The sequence below is a fragment of the Leuresthes tenuis genome, unplaced genomic scaffold (genome assembly GCF_036924035.1).
Source record: "Leuresthes tenuis unplaced genomic scaffold, fLeuTen1.0.hap1 SCAF_2, whole genome shotgun sequence".
In the NCBI taxonomy this organism is placed as follows: Eukaryota; Metazoa; Chordata; class Actinopteri; order Atheriniformes; family Atherinopsidae; genus Leuresthes; species Leuresthes tenuis.
In genome coordinates, this window is record NW_027325356.1 from 19,256,020 (window position 1) to 19,274,067 (window position 18,048).

The 18,048-nt window shown below is 42.3% G+C and overlaps 1 protein-coding gene across 4 annotated transcripts in view; it reads left to right on the forward strand.

The window, feature by feature from the left end:
- tcf12 (transcription factor 12) overlaps positions 1 to 18,048 on the forward strand; it is a 73,688-nt gene that overhangs the window by 52,792 nt on the left and 2,848 nt on the right. For 2 of the 4 annotated variants that reach the window (XM_072380523.1, XM_072380525.1), the window contains 11 exons: positions 1,170 to 1,269; positions 1,478 to 1,617; positions 2,128 to 2,269; positions 2,464 to 2,534; positions 5,154 to 5,298; positions 10,346 to 10,419; positions 13,091 to 13,282; positions 15,636 to 15,741; positions 15,841 to 16,003; positions 16,800 to 17,032; positions 17,699 to 17,852. In XM_072380523.1, the coding sequence (XP_072236624.1) occupies positions 1,170 to 1,269; positions 1,478 to 1,617; positions 2,128 to 2,269; positions 2,464 to 2,534; positions 5,154 to 5,298; positions 10,346 to 10,419; positions 13,091 to 13,282; positions 15,636 to 15,741; positions 15,841 to 16,003; positions 16,800 to 17,032; positions 17,699 to 17,841 (1,509 nt within the window). In that variant the 3' untranslated portion in view covers positions 17,842 to 17,852. Of the gene's footprint in view, positions 1 to 1,169; positions 1,270 to 1,477; positions 1,618 to 2,127; positions 2,270 to 2,463; positions 2,535 to 5,153; positions 5,299 to 10,345; positions 10,420 to 12,529; positions 12,602 to 13,090; positions 13,283 to 15,635; positions 15,742 to 15,840; positions 16,004 to 16,799; positions 17,033 to 17,698; positions 17,853 to 18,048 lie in introns of all 4 variants that reach the window. The other 2 variants (XM_072380522.1, XM_072380524.1) reach the window with 2 other exon arrangements.

The window sequence follows — 18,048 nt, forward strand, 5'->3', positions numbered from 1 at the left end:
AGCCTTGGCTCCTGTGTGAGGCTAACCTGAGACCTCCGTGGAACTACTATCAACTCTGGTCACATGTGTAAGCCAGAAGACCCCATGAGAGCTCCACCCCTCCCAGAGCACTTTAATTACACACCCAGACAACAGCATGCTGGAGTCCTGCTCACTCAGCAAAGCCCAACAGCACCGAGTCTCACGTCCTGCCTCGATAATATGTTCGTGTGTGGGCACCAGTGTTTTAATTGAATTTATTTACATGGGCTGTGATGCACATTTAAATAACAGCATAATGTTTGTGGCCGTTGACATCCACTCGCATTAGAAAGCAATTTTCAGGAGTGAGCTGTCAACATCAGAGTGTGAAATGAGGCCATTAATGGAGGGGTTTAACATGCAGAGCGGAAGACCCGAGCTGGAGATGTGCAGGTAGATCTATCTGGCTCCGATTCGTGTTACGTGGCGACGGAGTCATCCGGTCCTGTCTGTGGGAGGGAGGATTCATCCAAACCTTTTCTCCCTTCTTCCCCTCCTCACCCTCACTCCCTCCATCTGGAGTTGATGAAGTCAGAGACCACATCACCGGTGTTTGGCCTCCAGTCTCTTTGATCCCATGGCCCAGCTTGGCATACCCTTGCAGCTGTACAACAGCATGCCCATTGTGCCCCTCTTTTCTGCCACCAGCTTGCAGTTACAAATGTGAATAAAGCAAACCAGGCACTTTTCCTACTTGTTATTTGATTTCTGCCTCTGTGGGAATGCTGTAATTTGCCAAGCTCTTAGTCTATGCGTGTAAGCGCTATCATTATATTTCCATTAGAGGCTGAGTTGATCTGAAATGTAAAATACTCCTGATAATCCACTCCTTCCTCCATGAGCTTGATTGCTCATGAGTGCGTGCGTTTGTGCATTTGGAGGTTCAGGGCTGCATCTACAGTACTTGTTTTCAGTTGTGCTTGTTGTGCATGCGCATGAGACTACACACCGTTGCGTTGGTAAATGTGATTGTGCTTTGCATTTTTGGTGAAAACATTCACTTCAGAGGAACTGAGATAAGCAAATGACTCATTTTCAAACGTCATACTTGACAGATCCATGTCTTACAGTCATGCCTTGGTATTCTACACTTGCCACAGTGTTTTTCTGTGTTTTCTGTTGTCATAACACCTGTATTTGCCTGGCAGGTGTACGCACCGTCTCCAAACTCAGAGGACTTCAATAGAGATTCGCCCTCTTACTCCTCTCCTAAACCCTCCAGCAGTATGTTTGCAAGCACTTTCTTTGGTAAGTTCGCTTCCTGATGGTTTTTAGCTTTTGTTGAATCTCAGCTGTGTCCGGGACAGGGGATTTAGTTTCAGTCTCTAGCCAAGAAAAGCATGAAAACACTTGTTAATTGCCCCAAGTTTTAAAAGGAGAATTGACACTGTGTACACGTTGTCGCCTGGAATTCTGAGCGCTCGTACACAAAAACAACTTCTTTTTTCCGTGTTAGATGGTACCCACAGTTCGTCTGACCCATGGAATTCGTCCAGTGGGATTAATCAGCCCGGCTATGGTGGAATGCTCCCAGGATCTTCATCTCACATGCCACAGTCAGGAAACTACAGCAGCCTGCACTCACACGACCGTTTGGTAAGCAGCACCACCCAGACGGCACGATACTGAACCAGATAAATAGATGATGACTGATTGTTAGTAACTCTTTTTGCCATCACATGTGTGTAAGAGATGCCGTGTGTTTCGCTCTCCTTTTAAATTCTATCTCAGCCCTGCACTCCCTTTGCACAGGTCTCCCCCCCCCCCCCCCCCCCCCCCCCCCCCCCCAGTTGTAGTGGGTGTGTGCATATTAAGATGTTGTCTGGTTATTATCAGTGAAGACACTGTTGACCCTCTTTTCGTCAGTGTTTGATCTGGCCTCGTCTGACTGCCTGCTTCAGCTGGCAGAGCATCACAGAGAGTCTGCAGATGCTGCCTGCCCTCCCTTTATCTCTGCCCCCACCCCCATTAACTTTTGCTCCATAAAAGCCTGGGAAATGTCAAAGGACAATTACAATTTAGAGAACAAATGAGCCCCTTCTTTCTTACACACCAACACATTTATGTTCGAACATATAAAACCTCGGTGTTATTTTTATGTTACAGAACTATCCTGCACACTCAGTCTCTCCGGACATCAATGCCAGTCTTCCTCCCATGTCCAGCTTCCACCGAAGCAACACCAGCACTTCACCATTCGTTACTGCAGCACACACCCCGTCCGTCAACTCAGCCGATGGGGTTATGGGTATGTTCTTATGTAAACCACTCAGAACGACCTTCTTGGGTTGACTAACTCCCTGGTCCTCAGTGTGCTCCTTAGCACAGCATACACTCTGTAAAGGTAATGAGTGAGTCAGCTGGGCAGCTGCTTTGTGTAGCGTGACCTCGGTTCATATTTGTGATTCTGCCGTAACAAAACTTTCCTCTGTGTTCCCGTAGCTGCTGCAAATCGGGGGACGGTCACTGGAAGCTCGCAGACTGGAGATGCACTGGGCAAAGCTTTAGCCTCGGTGAGTCCCAGTTTTAAGATGAGTTCCGTTTCTTCTGCTCCACATCGCTGATTAAAGATTTAGATTTGAAAACTGGTCGGAATCAATTGTTCTTTGTATGGAGATTTTATTCGGCATTAATATTGGATTATTTTCTGGGAAGCATCAATGGCTTAAGCTTTTCTGTCCTCTTCTAAGAAATCTCTGCATTTCTGCTTTCGTATCCCATCTTGTGAGGATGTGAGGCTGTGTACACCCTCATGCTTCTATAAAATACATTCTCATTCAGATCAAAATAGAAAGTTTTCTCTAAAGAAGGTGAGCCAGTAATCACGCTATACTGACTGCTGATTGGGAAAAAAAAAAAAGCATTGAGGAAGTGTTTGGAGTTGCTTTTAGGGTTAAGCCTTGATAATTGGTGGCTTAAAGGAAGAGTATTCTCGAAAGGCAGCTGTACATTATACATGTTTGGAAAGCTGGTGGACTGCTCCGTTTGAGGAAAAAACAGCCATAGATGGGGTCAGATCTTTAGATAATTTCTACCACTCGGTAAAAAACATTGACACATTAAAATCTGGAAAATGAATTCAGAATTTGGAGAAATTAGTCAAAATTCAGTCAGTGACTCTTAACAAAATGTCCTGAAATAGTGTTGAATATGTTGCAAAGACATTATGTGATCCTGAAGATTTGAGCATTTCATAAAGGAACATTAGTTTGTACACAAAGTGCAAGCTGTGCCTTTAAGAAGGATATTTCTAATTTCTTGTGAATCCAAAATATTAGACTTCAGGGATGGTAATAACAAATTAAGTCCTTTATATTTGCAGACTCAATTCTATTAGCATGACAAAGCTGGAGTGAAATGGACATGCTTGGACTGGGGTGGGGGTGGGTGGATGGATCAGTGTGCACAGGGGAGTTTATAGCTGCTGTGGCTCAACTCAATGCCCCCCCTCCCCCCCACACCCTTTAGAGCTTTTGTTCTCCGCCCTTTTAAATTGGCCATGCTTATTGGCCCCATGCCGCCTGCGGGAGCGTAACTGATGATGAGGCGGGGCTTCATTTATTCCAGTAAAATGAACCATGTTTCACTTTGAATGCAGCGTTAGCAGCCAGGGAGGCAAAAGAATAGAAAGTCATATATTGTCTGGTCAAAAGTCACGGTGTGAAACGGCTTGCTGTTGAGACACTCAAAGACATTTTGAGATTTGGTTTGCGTTTTATTGGTTTCTGCCACAGTGATAGCCACTTGCCATTAATCCTACTCAGTTTTTGACTGAATTGCATGTCTGAGAGTGAAAATGCTGAGCTGAGGCAAACGCGCGCTTCGAAGTGTAAAAAAGCATAGAAAGTCTTTCTTCTCTTCAGACAACGGTCGATCCTCCGCTACACTCAGCGACACACTTCAGTGAAAACTCCATCCTGATGCGCCACGCTGATTGAAAAACTAAAGCCCTGAGATCCAAGATTAAATAAGGAGATTATTTACAGTGAGCACATTCTATCATCCCCACTGAAGTCAAACGGTTGCCTCCAAACTCAATTTGATCTTAACTTTGTAGAAAAATCTCTGCAGACTCCCCCCCCCCCACTTACTAAAGGAAAAAAAAAACAAGAATAAGACTCTCATTAGCAGTGAGTCATCACAAAGCTAAATGAATTAAATTAATCCTACATAACTTATCACACAGTATACCAGAGCAAAAAGAAGCTGTAAAACTGAGGTGTGTTATCTTTGGCATCATGCATAAAACCCAGACATTCGCCCTAGTTGTCCTTTTTACCGAGACTGCAGGAGAAATTTAAAAAGATGGAAACATAAACAATAGTTGAACGCTTCTAGATTTTGATGCATGGTTCGCTGTACAATCTCTGGCTGCAGGCTGAAATGTGGCCCTTGAGATTTTCTGTTTTTGGCTTAACGTGGGTTTCCAGGTTGGGCGTCTGAACTTCTTGGAGCCACAGTGGAATAATAAGTGGTGACTCGTACAGAAACAAGAGAAAAAAAAAACGGCTGTGATCTGACAAAACTACAAGAAAAGTTTTTCAAAGTTTGAGTCCTCGTTGCAAAATTGTTCACTCTGTGACAGCACACAAAGGAAGCCGAATGAAGTTCTCACATTTGTGTATGAATTTGAGCCAGAGTTAATCTCTCTGCTCAGCTCCAGGTCTCGTTCACAGAGAGACCGTAATTCAGCCTGCTTATGCATCCGTCTTTAATCCTTGAAAAAAATTTTTTTTTCTAATATATTGGTGCAGTCCTATTTATGGGGAGATTCATCTTTTGATCCATAGATTGAAGCCAGAATGAAAAACATTTAGAGAACCACGGGGCAATAGAAATAGACTGAACATTTAATCTGTTACATCTCACATTTTTAAATATCTTCCACGTACAATTGACAGACTTAATGGAGTTGGTGGAGAGCAAGACTTCAGCAACAGACATCAAAGTGAATGTTGTTTATGATTCATCTGGTTACTGCTGAACTCTGGTCATAGACGACTGTTAGTGGCTCATAGGTATGCACCGAGTGCTTTCAAGATATCCTTCTCAGTTAAGAAATGGCCTGAGATATAAACAAAAAAGTAACAACCTGATATTTATATTCAATATCTCCTCCTCTGTGCTTTCAGATTTACTCACCTGACCACACGAGCAGTAGTTTTCCATCCAATCCGTCGACACCTGTGGGCTCTCCTTCACCTCTGACAGCCACAGCAGGCGCTGCCTCCGCAGGTACTGTGGTGACTGCTGCTGGCACCCCGTCCGGAAGGCCAGGTAGAGCACCAGTCTTTGGATTTTAATCTCCTACACACCTACTTTACACTCACCTTAGACACCGGCAGTAGAAAAAAGAAAACTGGCCTGAAACTGCTCGATAAGACATTCCCGCAGGTTCTGAAGCACCGAGAGATGCACAATAGATTGTTTGAAGTAGACACTGGTCTCATTAAAAGGATTTTGCTAATTTTAACCGTACAAAAAAAAAAGAATTAGCACAAGAAAAGGAGGTGATGGGGAGCATCTCCAGGCACACCTGCTGTTTTATTCATCTAGGTGCAACCTCAGTGAAGTTTGAAATGGCTTATTGATGTGGGATTTAAATAGTTGAGCGGGATAATGAACCATTTAGACCTTTACAAGGCTGAGGAGAGCTTCTCTAGGGTGTTTTTTTTTTTTTTTTGTCTCGATGGTGCACAACCTGTACGCACAACACCTCAAATCTGTAGCCAGAGAAAGGTGGTGTGGTTTTTATTTCACTTTTACGATGATCGTTAGGGTTGCAAAATTCCGGGCATTTTCATAGTTGGAAACTTTCCATGGGAATTAACGGGAATTTATGAGAGTTAAATGTAATTGGTAAAAGGATAAATTATAGCATAATAATCGTGGCTAAAAATGATTAGATTTTATGCAAATACAGTAGCAACTGGTAAATTGAATTAGCTAAATGTAGGCTAGCTAGCGCCATTTCATTAAAGAGGCTATCTTAGCGTGGCGCTAGCTCCCTCAGATGTGATGCTGTTTCTTCTGTCTCCTGCTCTCGTGATTTTCTGTAACCATACAAAATTTTATACAACATGAGTTGTAAAATATTTTGAAATTTATCCCATTTCTTCAGCTAACATTTAATGTATCTCTGCATTGCATGGAATTAGTGAATTAGTGTTTTTTTTTTTGTCATCTTATTCAACAGAAAAATGCTACGTACGTCATTTGACCTGTGGAGGCATTTCAGCTAATCCAGCTAATGTTGATGGAGGGTCTTTGTTTATGTATTACTCATCCAACTTGGAATATTTCCAGAATTCCCAAACTGAACTTACCTAAGTTTCTAGAAATTTACTGAAAATCTACGGGGAATTTTCCACCCCATTTGCAACCCAAAGGATCATAGAAGTTTATAGATGTATGATAGACATATGATTGACTTATCCTCTGCCTACAAACAGAGAACTCTGTCACAGCAGACCAGTTTGTGAATAGGTGACTTTGGAGCAGCCTGCTGCCATTTGCATGTGATTTATCAAAGGTAAACACACTGGACAGCAGTATGTGATGGTTGCCGTGTCATTTTCAAATCAAAAGGCTTTTATTAGGATTCGGATTGTATTTATAAACACGTGTGTCCTGCTACCTTCAGGAGGCTGCAGGATGTTCATGCATCATAAAGCAGAGGAAACATGATGATTATATTAGTGGATCAGTAAAAACAGCTCCAAGTTTGCTGCTTCTTCTCAGCAAAATGACATATTTTCCACCAAAATACCAACAAATCACTTAACATTGCCTCATGGGAACGATCCTCCCACCTACTGTTTGTGCATGAAAACAACAAACAGACGAAATGAATTTCAAGAATTTGGAAATTGCCAGACTGTCGTAGATCTGCCTGCAACTGCCGTTGCATTCCTACAAAAATATGGCCCTGCGACTTCAGTTGAATTGATTCTTTGGTTGAATCCAGTCCGAAACAGAATGGGTTGAGAGAAGTTTTCTGAAATTTATTTGATATTAAATTTGATTCTCAGCGTCAGAATAGCACTGATAAGTTCCCCTGCTTCATCTGAGCCAGGGTAGTCAATGCTGTTTTTTATTATGATCCCTTCTGAACAGGAACATGACAGTTGTGATGAGTCTTTAAAGAAAATTTAAAAAACCCCAGATTTACTTTTACGTGCTCATGTCCAGTGAATGCTGACCTCATCGTAAGAGTTTCTATCTACTGGCTGCCTCCACGACCACAAAAATAACACGATTTGCATTAAAACCATCAGATCATTGTTCAGTTCATTCTGACTGGAACAACACACCCGCACCTCCATACAGTGCCGGACTTGCCAGCCCAGTGTTCACAACATGTGCTTCATTATCTGCTGCTCAGCATCGACTCCCGGTTACATCACAGACGAGTTCTGCCTCTCAGCGTTGGGAGGGTCTTTGTGATGGAAACTTTCAGACCAGCCCTGGAATGAGAGTGTAAATAAAAGGAAATAAAAATCTGTGGCTTTCCGAAGCGCTGAAAGATGGGAAACTCTTGCAAGGAAAGTGTTTGAAGTGAGTCTTAGATGACTATTCTCGAAAGGCCTTTAATTTGGGAAAACTGATTCTCTGGCTTATAGTAATAGTTGATGACATTCTCCCTGCGTTGTAATAAGAGGGACTTTTAGAGAGTGGATTTATTGTTGTGTAATCCCGCTTTTCCCGACAAATGCTTTGTAGTAGATTGTGTTTTAATGTCAGTTAAACTGTTGAGGGTGGGCACACCAACTTCCCTATAAATCGTTATTACTTGGTGCAACAAAAACAGGAAAGAACGACACAGCTCATCTTCTCATGGTTGAGTGACCACCGAAGGGGTTTCCTGTTTGTTGTATGCTGTGTTTTCTTAGTGCAGAAGATGGAGCATTTAATGTGCATTAAAGAATATCGACTGTCAGATGTGTTGACAGAGGTGAGAGCTATTGGTGGAGAATGGGGAGGGACAGTAAGGGAAAGCCCAGTGTGTTGTTTCAGCGGGCAGTTGTGTCATGTGCGGTAATGGAGTGGCGACAGCTGTCTCTACGTATGCCCCCCTCGTCCTCAGCTGTTGCCCTGCCCCATGGACAGCTGTTCCCCCTAACACACACCCAGACACACGCGCTCACACACACACGCAGAGCAGACTGCAAAAGGCTCAGTTTATTTGGCGGTGGGTGAGCGAAGGTGGCTGTGACTCAGCTGATGAGGACTGTGACCATTTTCTTTTCCTACTTGCAGCACAGCGTGCCGCACAGCACTGACGAGTAATGAAGCTCTTAATCTACATAAGAGGCATAAAACACTAATGCCAAACGTATACGTCAGGGATTGCAGAGAAAGGAAATTGTTTCGCTAATTATTCACCCTTATTATGCTTCTGAGGCTGGAAAAAGAACGATACTCTGAAAATGGTACAAAATTTGGCTCGCTGCTGATGTTAGTGGCAAAATCCATTCATCACTGGGATTACAGCCATATACAGCACATTACTCAAGGCTGGTTTGTTCAATTAGCCCTCTGGTGCATGTGGGGAACGGAGCCTAAGCCCAATTTTTCATAGCTGGCAGCCAGCAGAGGCTCGTGTGAAGTTCCTCCCTCAGTCACCTGGGAGAAAGCTGAGGCACAGCAGAGACTTCTTCATTTCCCTCACTTTTAATGGCCTGTTAATGAAAGTCTGATTTTTCAAAAACACTCAAAAACAGAAAACCGCAGAAGTTTATTCAGACATTTCATTGGAACTGAATAATGGAAAACATTGTGAAGAGTTTCCTGAACTTGAGGGAGGTATGAGTCTCTCTGTCACTGAAGTGTTGTTGCTTTTGAGAAACGATAGTGTTGCATTTAGTTGTTCGTTATGCATTCAGCCTGATCCCATCGGCCTACACACTGAACAAATATGATTAAAACAATGCATCACTCTGCTCACAGATGGACTGAGAAAATCATTTTGCTCTGCACCACACTTTTTAAATTATTCGCTGAATTAGGAGAGAAAAAAACCCCCCAAAACAATCAGTATCGTCCAGGCCTCTGCTATAAATGATTCCCCTCATCCTGCTCTATATTTTTCATTACCTTGCTATTATAAGAAGTGGAGAAGAGCGGACTCATGCCAAATAAAGAGTAACTAAAACAAAGTATCCCATGTGTGGATTGTAAAACAGCAGACTCCATTTACAAGCACGTAGGTTGGATTTGGCATCCTTCCACCGTGATAGATGAGACAGAGGAGCTTTGTCCTGAGCTGGGGCGTTCAAAGACACGCCATCCTTTAAATAACCTGGAAGGGTTCATTATTGTTGAAAACCATCACGGTTATTTGGTTGTAGTAGAATCCATTACCTCTTGTTACACAGAGCATGCAGGTTCCTTGGACAATTATGCTTCTGAAAAAGGAAAGGAAGAAATATAGTAGAGCTGGAAATGTGATGAACAGATGTGGATTCCTCTAATTTACAACAGATCAAATCAACTTGATTTGTCTTCCTGTACGGGCCTGTAGATTAACTTCTTGGCTCAAACAGACGTACAGAATGCAGAGCAAACTTTCTCCTGCCAATGGGATATTTCAGTTTCTTGTATATCTTAGGATTGCATCATTTTGAGATCATGTGACTGAAGTGAAAGATTTTTATTTATTTATTTTTTAGATGAAGAGGGGATTTATCAAAAAGAAATGTGCTTTTATCAAACAAACTAGTGTTATTAAAATAATCTTGCTCACTTGTTTCCAGATGCTGTGAAATGCATAAATAACAGAACACTGACCACTGCTACAACATCAGCAGTCAAATACGTCTTCAAAAGAACAATTATAAAGCATTTAACTAAGCAGTGTAAACTAAATTAATGCAAGAGAGTTAACTTTGATTGAACTCAGATGCTTGGCATATTTTCTTCATCAAAAAACCAAATGAAGACCACGTGCCGAAGCACTTTTGATCACTTTTTTGTTCCTGCAGCGACCCAAAAACTTTGATCTAGTGTTTAAATGGTATGACTGTACAAACAAAGTGTGCATGTCAGGGGGGGAGTGGGTGTTAGTCAAATCCTCTGCTAGCTCTTATGTCAGGATGCAGTCCAGCCATCAGGAAATGATGTAGTTGGGCCTTGTAAGATAAAAATATCCCTTATAGAACAACATGAAACCAGATAATCAGGATGTCCATGTGTTATGACTGCACGTTGCGTGCCTCGGTCTACACACCATTCAGCAGGACGCGGCTTCTGGCCACGTTGATATGAAACTGAATCAGAGGATTACTAACTCTGACCATCTCTATATCACTTTCTTTCTCATCAGGTACCAACCAGTGGCCCCGCGCGAGTGGACAGACCCCCTCCTCTCCAAATTATGAGAACTCCCTTCACTCACTGGTAAGCTTCCCATCCACCTCCCTCCTCCAGTGAGCGAATGATATGATGGATGCTTACTTCAGATAAGCCACTCATGAAGGACTGAGCTAGCATTACAGGGAGATTCCTGTCTGACAAATGTTTTGCTGAGGAAGAGGGGGGGTTGAGGGATAACCAAACTGAACAATACCTGTCCCTTGGGGCTTGCCATCTGTCCTCTACTCTGTGGTCTGGGACAAGGATGACAGTTGGGGGATGGGTTGAGTTGGGCAGGCCGGCGTGGAGAGGTGGCAGCTGTTTGTTGAACCGCTTCTCCAGAATTCCTTCGCTGCCATGCGACCACAGCTAAGGATCCCATTTCACCTGATGCACGTGTCATGTATTTATACTCTCTGCCACGAGGTTAAATGCAATACTCTCAAATATAAACCACTTGTTGCACAGAAGTCCAAACATTTTTTTTTCACAGTAAATAAAAGCGAGGATGCAAAACAGAATTTGCAGAGAATCACCAAACCTCAGTCAGGACGAGGCTCGCAAAAGGTTGTAAATATTTATGGGAATTGTTTTCCCGTCTCATGAACAGTCCTGATCACAGCTGTTTGCTGTTTTCAGGCAAATAAAGACAATATTTGCATTAACGTTACTTTACCTGAAAGATGAAGAGCATCCTGGCCAATATGAGGCAAAGAACACGCTACAAAACAAGGCAAAGAAAAGAAAAGGCTGATTGGTTGATACATTTCATAGGATTTTTAGTATTAATTTAGCTTGTTTATTATAATTTGTGACTGCACAAGTTGATAAACATCAGTAAAAAGGTAGGTATGAAAAGAAAACAAAGAAGAATGTACAAATACATATAAAACAGGAACATATGATCTATGGATGAGTCCGCAGTTGTTTTTTCTTTCTTTTGTTTTGGGCTCAAACTACCAGCATGCGCGGATAAATATTGTGTTGTCTGGAACCTGCGAAGACATGCTGTTCCTTAACATTTTTCAGAATGGCTTAATTAGATCACAGTCAGTGAACTTATCATGGTATCCCTTCAGTCAGCTCGCTGTATGTAGACATTGAGCGTGTCCATTTAAATGCGTCCTCACACATGGCCACCAAAGATAAGTCAGTGGAAGTGCTAACCTGACAATTAGCTGCAGGGTCTCATAAAATGCAATTTATATTTCTGTCGAGAGAGAATAAGACCTGTCGTGGAGTTAAAGATTGTAGATTTCGATGGGATGAATTGGAATAACAAGTTGTTCAGCTTCACTTCACAGGTGTAATGTGTAATATCTGCATTTTTCTATGCTTTCACAACCATTTCCTTTTGCTGTCAAATCTCCTTGTCTGATAAAAAGACTCGGCTGCATGGCAACCTAAAACCTTCTTGGAATGATGCTGTATAAGATTAGAAATTGGGGGAGGAGTTACAAAAATGGAAAAGGGTGTGCCTTTAATTCCTAGAAACGTCCAAGAACTACTGAACCGTAAAATAAGACTCCGTTTCAACTTGGAATAAATAAATCATTCCACTGGCAGGAGGTGAAGGAAAGCTCACAAGCTGATGTGTTCTCAGGATATGTTCAAGAGTGTTGGAATAAAAGCGTGGACCAAATATCCCTGATAGTTGAGGGAACATTGTAAAGTCTCAGACCCTTAGGAAGCAGTGATAAGGAAAGATGAGGCTCAGATTATTGTTTAAATCATTGATTATATCAGTGAACTCAACCACCAGTCGTCGTTTATGGTTAAGGCTAATGTAGAAATCGCTGACCCTTGTTTTAAAGTGTTAAGCACAGGTGGATAAAAGGAATAGTGGTAGTATTTACTGCAAAAAGGAAAAGGGCCAAACAGAAAACTTTGACGTTAATGGCGTCAAGAAACTTGTGTGCATTGCAGTAAATGTAGAGCAGAGGATGTGACCAGGCTGTGGCAGGAGCTATTAAATGTGCAAACATTGTCGTCTTTACAAAGTGAATGGTCAGCAGCTGTGTGCTTCCGACCAAATCCTTTCCCTCCTTGTCTGCGTGACTTCACAAAAACAATCTCAATCCTCTGTGTATTTGCAGTGCTTAAAGACTCTGACCTTTTCTCATAATTCTGTCCTGTTCTCATTTGATTTTGCCAGAAAAACAGAGTTCATCAGCAGTTACATGAGCATCTCCAGGATGCCATGTCTTTCTTAAAGGATGTCTGCGAGGTACTCTTCAGATAGTCTTCACTCATTAGGTGTTCCATATATCTCTGCATTTATCGTTTCGTTCTCTTCCACCCAGTTCGACCACATTTGTCCCTGTGAGATACTGTTTTCATTTTTCTGTCCTCGTTGCTTTATCGTCATGTCGTGTTGTTTCCTGCCGCCATTCCAGCTTGCAGTAATAAGCTTGAGCACATGGGTTCATTTCTAAAAGACCCATGTGGATAGATTGCTTCTGTTATTTGGTTAAAAACAAATGAGGACATGTGTTGCCTGTAACAACTCAAGCTGAAATGACTCAGTTGGTTTTACATTTGAATTGCCTTCCTTATCGTATGTTTCAGACTTTTTTTTTTTTTTTCTCTCAAAGTCCACACCATACAATCAGTGTTTTTCGACTTTTGTCCTAATGTGCTTATACTAAGCTGCTCTGTCCTTCTTTTCCTCTCCTCTCCCTAACTCTTCTTTTCTCAATCCCTCTGGTCCTCCCAGTCTCGAATGGAGGATCGTTTGGACAGATTGGATGATGCAATCCTTGTTCTGAGGAACCATGCAGTGGGCTCCACCGCCAGTCTGCCCAGCGACATACACAGTCTGCTGGGACAGGCACAGAATGGGCCAATAACAGCTATTGGACCAAACTTCCCTGCCTCTGCACTGGTCCCAAGTCGGACTGCAGCGATGGTATGATAACTTCGCATAAGTATTTAGATCTTTAATATTTCTTAAGAGTTTAACTGTATGGTATTTGGGAAAATTTACCTCGCTAGAGGCTCGGCCACCTGCTCAAATGTGTAAATACGAGACATTTTCCACACAAGAGCAGTTGAATTTACACAGTTGAATTGACATATTTTCCATAAGTGTAATGCCTGGCCTTAGGCTCACCCTCCTCTTGAGAGCGGCTGTATACTCAGGGGTGAAGGAGAAATGAGGAAAACAGGCGCAATAAAGGGAAGTTGTGCTTCAGTGTGGGATATGTTTGTGTGTAGTGCTCCTCTTCGAATTAAAGTCGAAGCCTCTCGAGGAGCAGGGGAATGCAGGTCTCAGTATAAATCAGGACGTGTTCGCCCATCCTCCAGTCGAGGTATTTCATTTTATAGAGCCGAGAGATTTGAACACATCTGCGGTGGAAATTGAAATGAGGACGGCTGTAATCCGTAGGTGTTTGGAAATGATTTGGGCCACACACTACATAAAAGAAAAAACAATGCTGATTTAGTTTTATTTTGGATACAAGTTCAGATCACTTGTAGTAAGCAGGATGCAAATGGCAGAAAGAGAAGTCATGAACAAGAACACTTTTTCAAATGTTTGTTGTAGTTATTTTTCCCTCATTTTACTTATTGAAGTCCTGAAAATCAAATTCTCCAACGATTATTAATGAATTCTGAAAAAAGTTGAAATCGAAACTCAGATCCATCTGCTTTACTATAGATAAAGCTTTACATTTTTATTGTTATCTGCCTGCCTGTTTGTCTTTGCTTCTGTCAGCATAAGACAATCAGTTGTTCATGTCATTAAAATGTCTTTATTGCCTATTTGTGGATAGCTTTAACTTTAACTATCCACAAATAGCTTTAACTATGATAACTTGAACTATCCACAAATAGCTTTAACTATGATAACTTGAACTATCCACAAATAGCTTTAACTATGATAACTTTAACTATCCACAAATAGTTTTGTCTTCAGAGCTGTTGTGTTTTAGCTGAAATTGAATTATTTCAGTGCTGTTGAAGTCTTGGTCTGTTTTATGTGTTTTCTTTCTGATGCTGAAGATGTTCAGTACTTTGTTTTTTATCCAACCAGTATTGTTGTCTGGTTGTCAGAAGGGCTCAGTGTGATGTATTTGTTATAGAGGGCTGGCTTGTGGCAGTGATGTTGACCGACTGCGACTGTGAGATAGAACATACTGTGTCTGCACTAACACAGCACTTCCTGTGTGGGAAGAGGTCCCTTCAGACAGGGCTCAACAGCCTCGGCACTGTACAGCCGCGGGCTATTTACTCCGGCTGACACCCCGCCCTCTACCCCCGTCCACCCCTTTTCATCACTTCTTTTAACAACCCAGGAAATCTGAATCGTTGGAAACGTGTGTCTGAACCCGCGGCCTCCACCCAAATAGAGGTCCTCAGCTGTATGGTAATCAGGCAGAGCCATGAAAATGGCAGCGTTCTTTTCTTGCCAGAGCCCCGGCTTCCCTCCTCCTCCTCCAGACAAAGAGGTGTTTGGACACCTGTTGAGAGCGCAGCAAAGATTAGCGCAGCGCTGAGGAAGGGGAGGATCTCGGAGTGGTGGGGTTAACAGAGGCCAACAGTGACTGGGGGATCACATTCCAGAATAAAAGGGGGAGACACTCTCCACCCACAGTGACGGTTTCTCCGCCTTTCCTCGGTCCTCAAAGGGGAAATCAAATAGCTTGAGAGCATGTGGAAAAGGAGGGACTTTGTGGTACAACATGGTGGGAGTTCACCATTTTTATGTAATGAATTTGGGGGAAAGAAAGAAGAAGGAGATGTTCAGACTTTGGAGTGGGTTTAGTTGGAAAAAAGAATACAGGATTGTAGACATGAGACAGGGATGTGTTTTCAGTTGTGACTACAAAGAGCTTTGCCTGAGAATGTCACACCAGTGAGCAGTGACAACATGTAGCACCAACATGAAATAGCTTTTGTTGTCTGTGGTTCTTTAATTGGGTCCTTTTTTTGAAAATGATGATACAATCCGTTTGTAAAGCTAGTCAACAAAGCATCCCCAGGAGCTGGAGACAGACCCGAACCATCATTATAATTTTCACTTAAATGGTTCAGTCTTTAACACGATGAATAGGTGGCGATGAATCTGAAATTCAAAGGCCATTTAGTGTATCTACATTTACCCGCAACTGAGGTTATTTTTTCTGTTTGGACCCAGGAGATTGTCCATGTTTGGCTGTTAACAAGCTGTCATCTCTTGCTGAAAAGTATTGTTCTCTGTGCTGTCTCAGAGGATGTCTGCTTCCTTTCCTCACATGTCCTTCCTGTCTGTGTTGCAGCAGGGTGGTGATGACGCTGCCAGCCTGAACAACAGCCACGGAGGGCTGCCCGGCGCCGGCTCTACGTCCAGCACAGAACTCAACCACCAAGTGGAGGCATTCAGAAGTAAGATGCTCTCTGCAGTCAATACATCTGCATGGCTGAAAGGGATCAGCGTATGTATGTATGCATGTTTTACATCTACATTTATGTAATTGACAACAGGTCTCGCTTCAGGGCTGACTGGCCAGGTGCCTGCCACTCTGGAGCTAAAGGTTGAGAAACAGGAAAAGGATGAGATGCACGATAGCCTCTCCATTGATGCCAAGTCAGATGATGAGAGCGACAGAAGAGATATGAAGACACCCAGAACAGGCCCACGCACAAGGTTGGAACATTTTAGTACAAAAGAATGCTCAAAATATTTTCAACTATGTGTTCAACTAATATTTGGTGATGATTTTTTTTAGCAGAAAATTGTATAAACTATTAAGAAATGTGTACCAATTTTATTAAGATGTTTTCTAAAGATTGCAGATAGTACCAGTTTGCAAAATGATGAAGTCTTATGCTAGTATGTTTATGTTTATGCATTTGGCCGACGCTTTTATCCAAAGCAACTTACAAATGAGGATATGACAATGCAGCTAACATCAAAGCTAACAATAAGCTACATAGAAGGAAAACCACTAGTCAGGCTCTGTCAGAGGTGACAGGGGTGACCGGGTAGAAATAGAGTGCAGGCATAGAGGGAAGTACAGAAAGAGAAAGTGCAGTAGAGGGGGAAGGGAAGTATCGGGTAATGCTAGGGTAGGAGATGCTCTCTGAAGAACTGGGTCTTCAAGCGGCACGATCGAGCGATGGAGGCAACATGATCTTTAACGGTCAGCTGGTCGTCAATCATGACACCCAATTTTCCAACTACCTTCAACGGATCAAGAGATTGGGATTCAGTTTGGATACAGATGCTGTGGTGTATGGTTGGTTTGGCTAGGAAGACAGTTCAGTTTTTGAGAGGTTTAGTTGGAGGTTCCTTATAATTGGAACAGTCAACGAGAGGTTGGAGCGGAGGTTTTTATTTTCTCTTTTTGATGAAATGGTCTCACTGTCAGTCAGGTTGAGACCTCTGTTACCACAATCTGCTTTGCATTGACAGCAGGTCGATCTCTTCTCTCTTTTTCAAGCAGTGTCACTGAAGATGAGGATCTGAATCCTGAACAGAAGGCTGAGCGTGAGCGGGAGAGGAGGATGGCCAACAACGCCCGCGAACGCCTGAGAGTGCGGGACATCAACGAGGCCTTCAAGGAGCTGGGTCGTATGTGCCAGCTGCACCTGAAAAGCGAGAAGCCCCAGACAAAACTGCTCATCCTCCATCAGGCTGTGGCCGTCATTCTTAACTTGGAGCAGCAAGTCAGAGGTCAGTGTTGTAGCCTTGCTGCAAGTATCTGGAATGTCATCAGGCATCTCATGACCACCTAACCTAGTCCTGAAAACAATCGGGCTATTCCATGTCAGCTCAACCATGTTTTTGAAATGCTCTTACCTTTGATTTGTTCCTGGTGAAAGTTATTCTATATGTTGGAGAATGTTATTCTATATGTTGGAGCCACGGGGGGATTTCTTACTGCATTATCTCCATCATGTATTTTCATCTGCCACCAGAAATGCATTTAACAAAATGAAATAAAAAATGAAGCTTAGACTGCCATGGAATAACTCAATTTTTGTTTTCATATCATAAGACTAGAAGTGACTTTTTGTTTTTTATTTTAGTGTCACACCCAGAGAGGACTTTAAGTAGAGCCCTAAACCGAGCTGTACTCTTGATTTATAGGGAGCTAATTCACTTTGAGTCATGACATCACACCAGCGTTAAAAACACATCCTGTTTTCTGTATTCGTTTATTCATTAAAGATGGTTTGAATAATATCTCAGTAAGGGCTTTTTATAATGCAACTTAATCCTCCATTCAGTCATCACAATTCTGCATTTTTACATATCATTGATCAGGTTTGATAAAAAGAATCTGTGTTTAAAAAAAAAAGGCAGAAAAGTTTGAATTCTGTCTCTTTGGACTTTCAGAGCGGAATTTGAACCCCAAAGCAGCCTGCCTTAAGAGACGGGAAGAGGAAAAAGTGTCCGGGAGCTCCAGTGACACCCAACAAGCTCACACAGGAGTCCATCCAGGCCTGACTGACACATCCAACCCCATGGGCCACCTCTGAGCAGGAGACAGGTACTCTCACCTCAGCTGACCTTTATTAACATCTCAGAATGCTGTCAACATCCTCAGTAGCTCCTCTTAAAACTGTTTATTCCTATTATATTTTTTTCAAAATTTCAAATTTTCTTTTTTCTCTGTTTAACCAGAAAATAAGTCTTCAACTTACAGATATTTTGATTTGTTATATGAAATAAAGCAAAACATCCAT